The 14,550-nt window shown below is 35.9% G+C and overlaps 1 protein-coding gene across 3 annotated transcripts in view; it reads right to left on the bottom strand.

Moving 5' to 3' along the window:
* The window catches only part of CDH18 (cadherin 18), a 185,723-nt gene that overhangs the window by 138,003 nt on the left and 33,170 nt on the right, over positions 1-14,550 (bottom strand). For all 3 annotated transcript variants that reach the window (XM_026081352.1, XM_026081353.1, XM_026081354.1), the window contains exon 2: positions 3,781-4,075. In XM_026081352.1, coding sequence (XP_025937137.1) covers positions 3,781-4,075 — 295 coding nt within the window. The remainder of the gene's footprint in view (positions 1-3,780; positions 4,076-14,550) is intronic.

The following is a 14,550-nucleotide window of genomic DNA, read 5'->3' as shown; positions in this document are numbered from 1 at the left end:
TAAATTTCAAAAAACACACTTCTTACAGAACTAATAAAAATGGCATAAGGATCTCTATCATTTGACAGAAAGAATATATCCTATGAAAGCACTAATAGAATTAGTCTTCCGGAGAATGTTAACAATAAACTGCTTTCAGTATGCATCAGACACAAAATCAATAAATGATAAAGATCAAAAATTTGCAATGAAAACATAATGCATGCGTACAGAATATTGACTGTATGGCAGGATATCAAAATTCAGTTATATTCACACTACAGGAAAGCTTTGTGGAATAGATATTTTAATGATTTACCTGAGATACAGCCAGTAAAAGATTTCATTTATAAAACATATGCATTAATGCTTTATCTTATYATTAAAACTTCCTTGGTTTAACATAAACCACTCTGATTCATAACTCAAAATACCACCCCAGAATAACTTAGTATTGTCTTTTGGAAAATGGTAATATCTATAATGTAGTTGTACAGTAACTACATACAGGGATACAGACTATTATAAAATTATGACTAATATCTATATAAGAATGCTACATTCTGAGAGGACAAAAAAAAGAGAACTTCTACAAACAAAATGAACAAGAAAAAAAAAATTATATTAGCTGCTCTTGACATTGAGGATAACATTGATTTCCTTTCCACTGTCTTTCCTCCTATGCAGATAATAAAAGGCTTCCACAAAGAGGGAAGAAAATAATCAATTGATTAAAATGGTCTTCTTTAAAGACAAAGGAAACTGAAGAAAGAGGAAGGATAACTGAGTTGTGCATTTTTGGAGACAGTCGATAAAGGAAATGAATTTCACATCAAGACAGTCTGTGATGTGACAAGAGACAACTGAGATAAGAGCTAACTTAGATGCTATTGAAATGAACCATAACTCTGTGACAATAAACCTTAGTGCCATAGTGAGGAATCAAAGTCAACTGAAGAAGTTTCCTACAGGCCCACAATACTCTTACTGGCAGCTCTGTTCCCTCACAGTAGTACTTCGCACAAAGATATACTGCTTGAATAATTCTGCTGTTACGACATTCACAGAAATACTGCCCTTTGGTACCTCCAGAAATCTCTCTTGGAAATGATATTCATGGTACTATGCTTAGATATTTAAAATGGAATTCTACATTAAAAACATGTCCTGTTACATGTACTAGCATCACTGTGTGGATGCAATGGAAACCTACATAAATTATAAATTTATAAATAAATTTATAAAGTCCATAAATTTGGGAAGTAAAAGAGGAGATCAACTAAGTCACCAGGACTGGAGAAGAACTCACAGATTTGGAGAGCAACAAACTACTAGCTAACATAATTTGCAAATGATTTTAAGGAATGAAAATGCATTCAGTTAATAATCTGAAAATCTTTTAGATACTGACCAAATAGGAATGGTTAATAAAGACCATTCTTCCGGTAGACAACCAGAAGAGGATATTATAAATATTGAAGTGTAATGTGGGAGGAGGGGGAAATGGAAATTACAAGGGAAGATGAGATGGAGATTGCAAGTTAGAAGAAAAAAAGACTGTTGCAACAAGAAAATTCATATAAGCAAAGCTGAAGGCTAATACGGGAACAATGACCTATGAACAAAGTGAAGGGATGGAAATGAAGAGACCAAAGAAAGATATTTCTCTCTTCACGCATTCTTGCTTCAAGAGGGCAGATGGAAAAAAAAGGCTCCCAATTCTCCATTGCTGAGAAGAGACACCTGAAATAGCATACTGGGAGAGGACTTAGGAAGACAGGAGAGAACTGGAGAAGGAGTAAGGCCCTAGAAATAGCTATGAGAATAGAAAGAATGAGGTAAGAGTGTAAGACAATTAGGATGCAGACAGGTAGAGATTTTTCAAAATGTCATACATAGGGGACATTTTGAGAAGAAAGTCAAGAAACTGTTCCTACATGTCAAGGAAGTGGCAGTGAGAGAAAGAATGAAGAGGCAGTAGTGAAGCCAGGGAAAAAGAAAGATGATGGAGGAAATTTTTTATATCCTGTTAAAATATGGTATTTGGTAAGTCTGAGAGTCTATTTAATACAAACTGATTCTTCATTGTAGATAGCAAAGAATATTTAATCTCTATTTCATTCTATCTCTATACAAGAGTAACTCCATTTAGGTCAACGAAGAAGCCACTGATCTTGTCTCTGTTTCCAAAGTGCCACAGCTCTGAACTCCACGATTCAAGAATAGTATTTAATATGTTTTGGTCTTCCCAAGATTGGGAAATATTTGCAAATATTTCATATGCCACATTTCCTGTGTATACGTGAGAAAACAATTGTAAATGTGTTCAGAATGTACTAGTTTTACAATGCAGATCTCTAATGGGGGTTGTTGTTTTGGTCTGTTTGGTCCCTTCAGAATTATTTCTTTATATACTGTGAAACTGGGCTGCTTCCATGAACAGTTTAGAGTGAAACTTCCCTCATTACACAACATTGTGTATCAGCCCAGCATAGTAATGCCAGGTGATGCCAACCTCAGCTCAACATCTGGGTACTAGAGAAGATGAATTAAATGCAGAAATACAGTTTAAAATGAATTCCACCTATCTAAACTCAGAAAGTTGTGCAAGGCAACCTCCCATCCAAAATAATGCTAACAAAATAACATATCTAACTTCCAAGTTTGGAACAAAACACTTCTGTTATTTTCTGGTCTATTCATATGAATCAACATTACCATTCAAAGTGATCAAATGATAGCAAACCATCAAGATTCAGTGGTGCTACTCATTCATTCTTATATGTATGATCAAACTAATGTTCTTATGAGAGCTCAGTAACTGCATGTATTTTGATATTTTTCCCTTTTAATATTTATAAATTCTACTCTGCAGAAGTTAAGCCTATCACTTGCTGATTAGAGAGACAGCAAAGAGAGAAGAGCAAATTATCTTTGTATATATCCACTTGAGAAAGTTAGACACATCTTGGACTTCAAACTAATTTCTTAGATGGAGTGTGTGAGGATGCTTTGGGGAGGAGAAGTGTGGGTTCATAAGGTAACTATCTGTACTGTCCATTCAGTGATAAAAGGTAGCAGACATATTTCACAAAGAACAGTCATTCCAGTTGAACTTTCTTTAAAAGGTAGCTAGAACAAAAGTCATATTTGCATCTGTCTATCCTATACTAGTTATGTGTTTGATATTGTGATAGTAAAGGGAAGTTATAAACCAATTTCAACACCAGAGAAGCAATAAGTAAAATTGATTGTATCATGCAGCACCCCATGAATATCTGAACTACATTTCTCACAGGGAAAAACAAAGATCAGTACTTTCTGTACTTTAGTTTGCTTTTTAAAAACTTAATAAAGGTAAACAGCATATAGGGCCATTGATCTAAAATAAACTAGAAAATTACTGTTCCTTTACATTTAGTTCTGTGAATTGCACAGACTTCTTATACAGACAAATACAACCGAGAACAAAATAAGCATTCAAGTTGAATGGGGATATATTAATAAAACTTTTTTCTAGAGTGCAAATTACTATTTGCCTAAGAGTGCAATAGAACTCATCTGTTAAAGCACTAAGAATAAGAGTGACTCTCCTCTACAGTCAGCGTGTGTGTACTGTTTTCTTAATATAAATGTCCCTAGTAACATATAAGGTTGCATTTGGTGTCTTCTTATCATCTCCTCTCAACTCCATTATCTTTTACATCTAATCAGTGGTACAATAATATGTCATAACATTGTCAAACAGAGGCGATTTCACTTGTACAAAGATTACTGAATAGAATAATTTGGTTTCCTTACCCATTTCAGACATCTCTGGCACAGTAACAATGTATGGTCCATCTGTAAATTTTGGTGCATTGTCATTGATATCCTGCACTTTGATAATAAATTCAGATTCAGGCTCGAGTGGCTTGTTTGTCCGTCTATCAATAGCTTGGGCATGAAGCACATAGTGTGTCTTCTGCTCTCGATCTAGGCTTTTGGTTGAATGGATGTCTCCCGTCGTGTCATCAATAATAAATATAGTCCCCGCCCCTTCTCCAGTAAGAATGTATTTGACTGATCCATCACCTTTGTCGGAATTGGAGTGCAGCTGTAGAAGATATACACATAAAATGACATATTACGTTCCATAAAAGGTTATTGCGCATAAGATAATATAAACTATAATAGTACTGTTAGCACTTTCTACTAAGCTGTTAACCTTCACATCTTCTGCCATAAATGCTTGTGCATTATTTTTGGCAAAACAACCATTTTACTTTGGGTCATTTCCACCCAAGTGTAGCTCATTTTTTAATTGAGATTTCTGGGATTCTATGTCCAGTCTAGGAAACTTCTCTAAATCAATAATATTTTAGCAACTTTATTTGTTTTGTTTCAGTCCTTTAGCCAGTTATCTTAGAGCTCTACTTGCCTGAAACTCTGCCTTGAGCACTAAACCTGAAACAGACACACTGAAAATGAAGTTTGCACCGATCGCATTTCAGTCCCATCACTTATCTTGTCTTCTATGGTCCCAAAGACAGTGCCATTTATGGCAAGAGGAAACTGTGTAATGTGGGAGTGACAGATGCCTGTCCAGGATTAGTCTATCACTCCATAAAACACAGCCATTTTTTCTGCTTTTTGTTATTAGGAAGTCACCTAATTTGTTTGCATTTAAATTATTTATAAGGAAATAATGAAATTTGACTGATACTCCTGGCATCTTAACTGTTTCTAATATACACTTTGTGCTATAAAATATATGTAAGCATATCAAATCATTTCTTGAGTAGAACAATGCTTATAATTTATTGCAAAAAGAAGTCTGGGAAAGTCACTAAGTACCCTGGTATATTGACAGCTAATACTAAACAACTATCCACCCAGTCACTGTGCTTGTTGTATCTAAAGAATTGCCTATTTAGATTAAAAATAAACATGTGTTCTCTGGGAGGGAAGAATGATTTTTGCTAGATTGAGAGGCTTTGTGCTTTTTGTTTTTTTTTTAATTTAGAATCACTTTGAGAAGAACAGAATGTATTTATTGAGGTGCACAACGAGAAAAAAGTGACAATACTGAAATGAACTGCCTCAGCTATTGTGCAACTATATTTTGATATATGTTAAATCAGAAGGAAACATTCTGATTTTAAGTACTCACTCATTCTTTTTCTTATCACACTGTCCTGAATATCTCCCAGTATCTGTTATGTGGCACTACTAACTTTCTATGCAGAATCTGAGTAATCATTCAAACAGAATGATAATTATTGTTTTTAATTAATGCAACACAAGGGGTCAGTTTCCAGACTTTTCAATTCCCAGTTTAGAAACCACTTAGGATTGTGGTACAAAATAAATAACACTTCTGAAGGAGGTTCAAACTTCAGTCCTCTTTTTCCTGACTTAAATCAGAAGATAGAGAGCTCCTGCTATTTTCTCACTCTCTTCCTTCTACCTTTTTTGGGAGGTCTTTGTCTTGCATTTAAGATGAACTGGTTTGCTATTCATAAAAGGAAGAGGCATATGGGGCTTGGTGACGCTTTTCATCATGTCTCTATTAAATCTATGCAATTATGATGTTGCACATAATCTAGATCATGTTCTGTACGTTTTTCTGGGAAAAAGTCTAATAAAATTAAGATCCTCAGCTGATACAAACAAGCCTAACTTCGATGCACATATACTTATCTGCGCTATAAAAAGATCTGACTGAATAATCAAATTAAACTGGGCCACTACTGTGGACCCATCTTTTTTATTTCTGAAAAATAAAAACAAATGAAAGAAGCAGAGAATGGGTCTATTTGCTTGGCTTTGCCTTTAGAAGACAGCATGATAGTCTTACACCTTCCCTTTTCAGTTGCGATGGGCCAAATTCTGGTTACATGCTCATGTCTGATTACGTTCACAAGATTAGTGGACACCAGTAACAAATAATACATTCACTGTAAAATGTCAGACACCCAAACTTCCTATATTTACAAAGCCAAAATGTTTTCTGAAGTGGATTTATTCCTAGAAACAGGAATACCGGGTATTCTAATATTCTAATACTGGTGTGCTGGTATTCTAATTTGTCAGGTAATCAAAATTGTTTTTCTCTTGTTGCTGGTTACTTTTTGATAAAAGGATTTCAAAGTGTTAGTAAATGTTAATGTTCAGATGTTAATATTTGCTTCAGAAAGGCTGACTATAATTTATGAAGAAACCAAGAAAAAATCTTATGCCAATGAATATGTCAAATTTGCTCAGTTAGTGAAGCTATAATAAACTCAGGTTAGACCTACCCAGAACTGAAAAAAGAACAGAAGATGCTCTGACCTCATTTTCCTCTTTTAACTCTGCCTGCATATATTTTGGAGCACATTCAGGTATACCATGTACAGATCCCAGCACAAAACACTGTATTTATAATAAGAAATACATGGGTAAGATCTCGGTTACATAAACAGGTGAGACATCAACAGCATAAGGAACTGCTGTAGAATTTAAGGAGTATGCTTTCTTCCAAAATGTCAAATATCAACTTAGATATTGCATCCTAATACCATACTGCAGAAGGCCACGTTGAGAAATCCACTGCAACAGCATGAAATGCATGGAATATATCGAAAATTAACAACATTAGATTATTGTTGTTGTGCAGAAACAAATAGTTGTACTTGCAATAAGTGAAAAAAATTAGGTACATCTTGAATTAGAGGGCTTTTATGTCTAACAGGTAATAAAAAATAAGAAATACAAAAGATGCTCAACTGATTGCATAGTCAACAAATTATACACTATTCCTTCTAAATGTTATGTTACCCAACAAACTGATCAACAAAAATGTGGGCAGGAATGCTATTAAAAGATAATTACGTAGGTACAAATAAAACTTGAAATCTTTTGATTTGCGAGTGTCTTTCATACTGCAGTTGTAAGGCAACAACTGGAAACAAAAGAAACTTAAGAGAGTGTCTGTTTTCCTGCTTCCTGATATTTCTTATATTATTTGAAATATAGTACTTTCATTTGCGCCTTTTAATTTCTGATGCTGAATTTTAAATTCACATGGGAAGACTTTGCATAATATTTCTATTGTATAACTAAGGGTCCTTTCCTTTGTGAGTTGTTTTATATTTCAGTTTTTCTGTAAAGTGAAGTAAAAAAGTAAAGTAAAAGATTAAATAAATACTTTTCTTCTTTAATACGTGCATCTCATTACAAATTGGCTCAAGCAGAAGAATATCAAGCCTTCTCTCAAAAGCTATTTGCAGCATGTGTTGTACTGAAGAGAAAGTGCCTACCAGATTAATGAGAGATTGATATCCCTGGGCATGGCACACTTTCTTTTCCCTGCATGCTATGAAATCATCTCCACAACAGGTGGCTTATTCCACAATTTACTCCACAATTGGAGTAGATGTGGTTCACTAGTCAGGGTACGAATACATGGTTTGGGGGGGCTGTACTTCTGCAGTTATGTCTATACTGCTTAACGAAAGACAGCAAGGGAGCAAACTCTAGCTGGACCACAGTGGACTCTGAATCTATCTGGAAATACTCCAGCTGCTCCTCTTTCAGACTCACTTGACAGAGAGGAGGATACCACTATGCAATGCAGACTTAAGCCCTTTACACTCTTTTATTCAGTCGTTCAGACACAACCTGCATGATCTTGGGGAAGTCATTTTAATCCAGATCCCTATAAAATATGCAAGCATTTCATTTCAATGAGAAGCCACCTCCTCCGCCAATGTCTACTGCAAGAGTATGTACATGCTAGAGAACAAGATATTCATGTGCTGTAGCAATGCAAATAAATAGCTTAAATAAACAAAAAAGTCATGTTATTTCTTCCCCTGTTATGCCAATTTAAGTCAGAAAGTTGGAATGTTGCAGTAGTCTCTTAATTCAAAAAGAAATATAAACACATCGCTAACTGAAACATAATTACTCATAACACTGAAACAAGTAATGAGTGTTGAAATATAAGAAAATATGTTGAAAATGTTGAAAATATATGAAAAAGATGCCAAACATCAGAATACAGCTCTCTTGATTTCTGTATCAGAGGTTTAACTATGAATGTGAAAATGTTACTGAAAACGTCTTTCAACTGGCTTTAGTTTCTAGCATAGTCCAGCTCATCTGATGATTACATATCGACCTGTGACATTAACTTTTTAATTGCTATTGAAAGAAGCTTTTCTATTTTTTTTTTTTGCAATAAGTTGTTTCAGCTAGCTTCAGTAAGCAATCTCACCTAAGAGTCCACCCCTTTTTAAAAAATGACTTAGGAGGCCAACAGTTTACCTATCTAACCAGTAGAGTCTAATGCAGCGTACAGTCACCACTTAAACTACATCTTCAGTCTCCCAACTTTCAGTAAGTATAGACTCCTGAATTTCTTGTGAAAATGCATTTGCTATTCTAAGTGCTGAACTGACTTTTGAAAACATTATTTATTGCTATTTGGTTATACTCCTAAYGTAACACATATACTAAACATTCTGAATGAGTCCACGACTAGAAAAAGCCAGAGAACGCTTAATTTTCGCCCCCTGTTGGGCATTATTCCTGTCTTTATTTCTCTGAATTTTTATCTGTTTAGGGAAGGAAGAAACCGAAAATATTAGCTGAAGAGCATATCTGGAATGTCACCTTTATCAATGCAGCAGGTTCCATTTCTTGACATATTTAATAACAGTTTGGCTTCAGGATGATTTATGATGGTTCTTCAATCTTTAACTAGCTGTTATCAGCAGTGTATGACTGATTTAGCAGAGTAACAAGCAAGGTGTCCTTGTTTTACTAAGACTTACACATTTTTCATCCATTAGTCCAATTACATGCTTAATTTTCTTTTAATATCCCTGCGGAGACTATGGAAGGGCTAAACTTTCCAAAGGCGTGATTTCAAGAGGTATAATTTAAACTTTTCAGTTAATGAGGTTTTTAATATATTTATATTAATTTTCATACCACAGGTCTTTAAATAAAGGTAATTCAATATGCCAGCATATTAATTGCTGTAAAACGAACACAGAGGTTGTAGGCTTACCGCCCAGTTAACATGGTATTGTTCCTGCTAGTGACAGCAAAGCAATCATCAGGTGGCCAAAGCGTAACAGCAAAACAAAATGATCAGGTGGCTACTGCTTAACTACAGGCCTTGTTCACTACCCTTAATCCTCAGACTTCTTTTCCTTAGTTGTTGTTAGCTAATGCTTAGACATACCACACATTGTAACATTTAGCCACACACATACGACAAAAGCCCAGCAAATGACCACAGGTAAGCAGAAGTTGTTGGACAGTATAGAACTAGGGACCAGTGGGAAAGAAGCATGCCAATGAGCAATATAAAAATAACCCCAAACCAACCCCAAAACTGAGGAGGACCAGAAGAGGAAGAAACCAACACCCTCCTGGTGACAGCTTGGGATGCTCACAACTTGCAGTGACCATCACTCCCCTGTGCTTGCCTAAGGAAGACAGGCAGTGTCCAGGAAACCCCACACGACCAGAAGAGTGCGAAAGAAGCTTGGATATGCAGGGCAGCTATAAGGTAAAAGAGCCTGTCTATTAGTGATTTAATTGCATGATTGCTTCCTCCCCTTTTGCTTTAATTGAACTATCTGGATTACTGGTGTGTTGTGTGGGTGACACATGGATTATTGGACTAGTAATGACTTTTGCAGTATTTTAATTGGACTAGGAATAAAGTCTTGGATCTGCATATAAGATACATTCCCTTCTGTCGAAAACAAAAATTTATGAAGGGATTTCCAAACATGTGCTAAAAGCAAATTTTAAACTGATTTTAAAATCAAGAACTGTTGCACTAATTTATATCTAATGTATCTAAACAGACTAGAAGTGGCTATGTACATATAAACTGGAGATTATTTTGAAATAACTGCATATAATTAACATAAAATTTATTGTTGACAAAGAATAAACAACAAAAATTATAGGCAAAGAATTCCAACAGCAGAACCTGAGTTCTGGTAATGATACCTACCGGTCATATATGTGTACCTTAACTAGAAGAAACTGAGTCACTTTGCCAGAGAGATTCACAGATATTTGTAGAGAAGAAAGTAATGGTGAAACTTGGGAACACTGGGTTTAAATTTTAGACTCCAGAGGAGAGCATGCTCTATTGGTTACGGGTTCCTCTGTCTCCTCTTCACTACTTTGTTTCCAACCACATCTCCTTAACTCAGGCACACACTCTTTCTTCAATATACTGTCTCACTCCTCACATTGCTTAGAACCCAATCTCTATCCCTCTGCCATCCTCATTTAAAGTCTTCCTGTAATACTTTGTTTTCCAGGTTCACAGGGGTACAGTTCTGACTTTCTGCATAAACAGTCTGCTAGCGTTTCTCCTATGCTTTGATTCATCACCTATTGTTTTTTAATCCTCTTCTTCCTAGTCCCTCTTCATCATCGCATCTCTGATTCTTGCTTTCCTTTCCTCTAAATCTATCCCCTATTTAAACTAGYTTTCAATTCTATTTCTTTGTTCAAATAGACTGCAACATTCCCTCTCTGGGTCAACTTGTTTTGGGCACCTTAGGCCTTGTGCAAAGATACTCTGCAAGATTGGTACATACAACTTAAAAGTACAGAGAAGTTATTCATTGGCTAATACCCAAAAGATAGCTAGGATTTAATAAGCTACTAGGCTAAGTATAAGTATGCTCCACCCCTAAGAAGACACACAAAGCAGCAGGCGTCACTCAGGAGGAAAAGGATCAGCCTCTGCCACTTTCTGGAATGAATCCTTGATGTTGATGAGTTACCATCTTTATCATGACTCCTTGTGCCCTCCTCCCTCCACCTTTTTTTTTGCCTGTATGATTTTTTTACCATTCCATTTGGTGCTTTTTTCCTCAAAACCTTGAGCTACTAACAATCCTACCTCTATAACTTTACCTTTCTTATCTCACGTGGCTCTCCAGTCTTCCTCACAACTCCTCACAACATGGCAATTTCCTCAGCAGTACAAACAAAGGTTACAGAGCTGGCATATCACAGTTTGGCTGTGGATCACAAATAGCTGTACCCATGCAGGATGGAGGGAGAAGACTGTAAATTCCCACCTTCTCTCCCCAAGTTGCCAACTCTCTTTTTGCACCAACATTCAGACAGTCTCTCTCCCTTGCCTAGCTCCCATCAGTTTTACATTTGAATCAGGAAATGCCTGCAACTTAATTTCTGGACCACCTTCATTCATTCTGTACTTCTCAAAATTGCGGAGCCATTTTAATTCAAACAGGAGGAAAAAACAAAGCCCTTCTCCCTAACACCGCCCCCCCCCCCCCAAACAGCTTAAAACAGGTGTGGAAGAACTCACGTAGAATAATTACGAAGAAAGGAAAGAATACCCTTGCAGTTCCTTTTTGCTAATAAGACATCCCATTACAGGTTCCTTCCTTAGTAAGGGAGTGCAGATGCTTTCAGTAAATCAGGATCTAGAGGGAAACAGGTGGGGGTTTTTCCTCTCAGCTCCCCTGCGTTAAGAGAAGCACTGCTGTAGAGATCCCCTGCTGTTCTGTCTGAGCTGATATAGCTTTGGTTCACCGAAGAAGCGAAGACTTGTAAAGATGGACATTGAAGCTCCTGCACATATGAGTTTGGGTGCAGTGGGGGGAAAGGAGTTCAGCTGGCTGAAAACAGCTCACAGCTTAAGATATTACTTTGAATTAAGGGAAGAGTCACAAGATSAGTTTAATTATTCTGTGACTATTACATATTAACAAATGATATACAAGTAATTTATCTCTGTTGGGAAAAGTGCTTACATTTCACAAACACATAAAATATTTCATATTTTGTTTTAGTTTTATTTCAACAAGTAACAAGATTTTATTATAAAAAGGCATACGTTCTCGTAATTCCTGGCTGCCACTGTCAGACAGGGCTCTCAGCCAGAATCCACTCTCCCTTTTTTCCTTTTGTCTACATATATCTCACCTTGATGCTCAGAAGCCTTTGCCTCCAATTTATTCCCAAACAAAAGCTACTGTTTTTACTTTTTCTGTCTTTCTCTTTTCATTGGACAAACTGATTTGGGGGATTCTCTCCCCCTGCTTCCCCCCCACACACACACTTTTGGTAATATAGAAAGCATGTGCCCTTTCTTTACCAAGTATACAAGAGAACATAGCTTATTATAACAGAACTTAGAAAGAATTAGTAAACAAAGACTGATTTACTCATTTATTAAATTATATTCAGTTCTTGCCATTATGAAAAAATATTGTATTTGCAAATTATCATATGCTTAAAATGTACTTTATTCCATAAGCCAGGTAGATATTCCATTTAACATGAAATAGCATTTAAAATGGTAACGCCATCTCTTCTTTGAATAAATTAATAATTGTAACAGAAAAAGAAAATATTTCATAATACTAGTTGCTGGGCTTTAGTTGCAAGGTACTGAGGATAATTTCTAATTTCCTCAGTATCCACCTGGAGCAAAGTGACACAGTAAAGAGCAAGTAGTAACACCACTATTCAATTCCTCAGGGCTTAAATATTAATGTAAACAGGTTAATCTCATTAGAGTCAGATTAGTTTTGCAATGAAACTGCATATGTAGTAATTAAATTCCACATACTTGTATTTTAGCTAGCATGCATATTTCTGTCCCTATAGAAAGTACTAGAAACTAATACTGTGAGATTGAAATCTGTAGTGGAGACTAGTAAGTGAACTAGAACTAACATCAAATGACCAGGAAGGAAAAAAGAAAAAAAAACAAAAAAAACTTAAAACCTTTCAAAATATTCTGTAGCAATTACAGCATTTGTAGCAAAACAAGAACAGCAAGAACTAAAAGATGGAGTACTGTAAGAATCAGTTAATTCAATCCATTAAATGGTTGATTTTGTTATTCTCTTTTTTTTTCTTCTGTTGCAGCTACTATGTATTTTGAATAAATTACTGTCTTCAGCTTTGTGAGCGGGCGCACCCATTCAAGTAGAGTGGCGCCAGGTTCCCTCTGCCGTTCGGCCGTCCTTGCCAATCATCTTCATCAGGGAACACCAGGGCCCCCCGCACCACTATGAGCGCAAAGCCCACCCGTGTGTCCAACCGTGAGGAATGCCAACCGTATTCCCAAACAACATGAGCTACGAGCTTTTAGCAAAGGTCAGGAAATTTCATTAAAAAAGAATGTACGCATAATGTTACTTAACTGTTGTTACTCAAGATGACGTACTTCATGCTTCATGACAAACACTGTAAGTGCAGATATGTACAAAGAACTGATGTTACAATACCAAAACAATAAATAGAAGGTGTTTTATCTTCTCTCTAACAAGAACAGTAATCATGCTGTCTTCCTTTGATGTTTATGCAGACACAGCATGCAATTTCAAAGAAATGCTACAGTAACTTAGCAGTAGTAAAAAACACACATAAAACAATTCTGAATGGAACTCACTGCAAAATCAGAGTCTAGCTGATGCTACTGAAATGTTCATTGTGCCTGTGCAGTAAAAGCATCCTCAGATTTGCCGCAGACTTGCTTCCTTTGGTCTGAGCTATAAAATACGTTGTAATGAAATATACTGCTCTGGGCAATGTCACACCTTTTGATGGAATTCTCAGAGGAAATCATTAGCCCAGGAGATAACTATATTATCCATAGCAGTGTCCACAAATTGAGAAGAGGCTATTCCACATCCATGTCAAACAGAGGAAGAAAATACAGAATTGCAATTGCCCCCATCTGGTAAATCGGTTTTCTCAGATAGAAAAAAATAATTGGATCACAATCAGCCAGGAAATCAGAACTGAAACAGTATTAACTTCACAGTATAACACTACATACAAACACCTGTTCTTGCAAGATGTGCTCATTTGAAGTCCAGTCCTTCGCTGCTACTTTTGGGGTACTGGATAATGGCAAAAGTATGCAGGTGCATATGCAATCACATCTGAAACAACTTCAGGTATACTAAAGCTCACAAAAAGAGGACTCAAGTGGATGACAAGAAAAACAGAAAACGGAATTCTAAAACAACACAATAAATGTTTATGTACAAAACCGTTTTTGTTGTTTTTGAAGAACAGTATATAATTTTGGAAAAATAGATTCTGAAATTGTATTTTCAGTGTAGTATGTGTCTAAAGCAATATATAAGAAAAATACTTTAGTGCTACTTAAGTTTTCATCTGAACTTTTCACAGCAGTAGACTTTCATTTCAGACATCTTTTACTCGGGCGAATGATATGATAGGCACACAAACTGCTTGTTTTTCAAGAAAGTAGCTTTACAGGTTTTACAGAGCTAGACAGGCATCCTGTTTGCAGAACATGCTGACCAAAATCTTCTGAAAGTATGCCATAACTATGCAAATATACTTTTTTGCAGGTACTAGGGCTAAATGTCTACAGCTTATTAAACTATTACTTTCAAACAGATGTGAAATTAATTTGGCCTTTTTGGTTGGTACATTCTAGGAAAAAGAAAGATTTATTTTCAAATAGAAAACAAAACAAGATTCTTCTCTGTCCAGAATTGCTCTGTAGCCAGGATGATTGTTTCAGAGTGTGAACATATCACAGAA

This window comes from Apteryx rowi, unplaced genomic scaffold (assembly GCF_003343035.1).
Source record: "Apteryx rowi isolate R43461 unplaced genomic scaffold, aptRow1 scaffold_545, whole genome shotgun sequence".
NCBI lineage: Eukaryota > Metazoa > Chordata > Aves > Apterygiformes > Apterygidae > Apteryx > Apteryx rowi.
The sequence above is the reverse complement of the archived record's forward strand: the minus strand, read 5'-3'. Positions and strand labels throughout refer to the sequence as shown.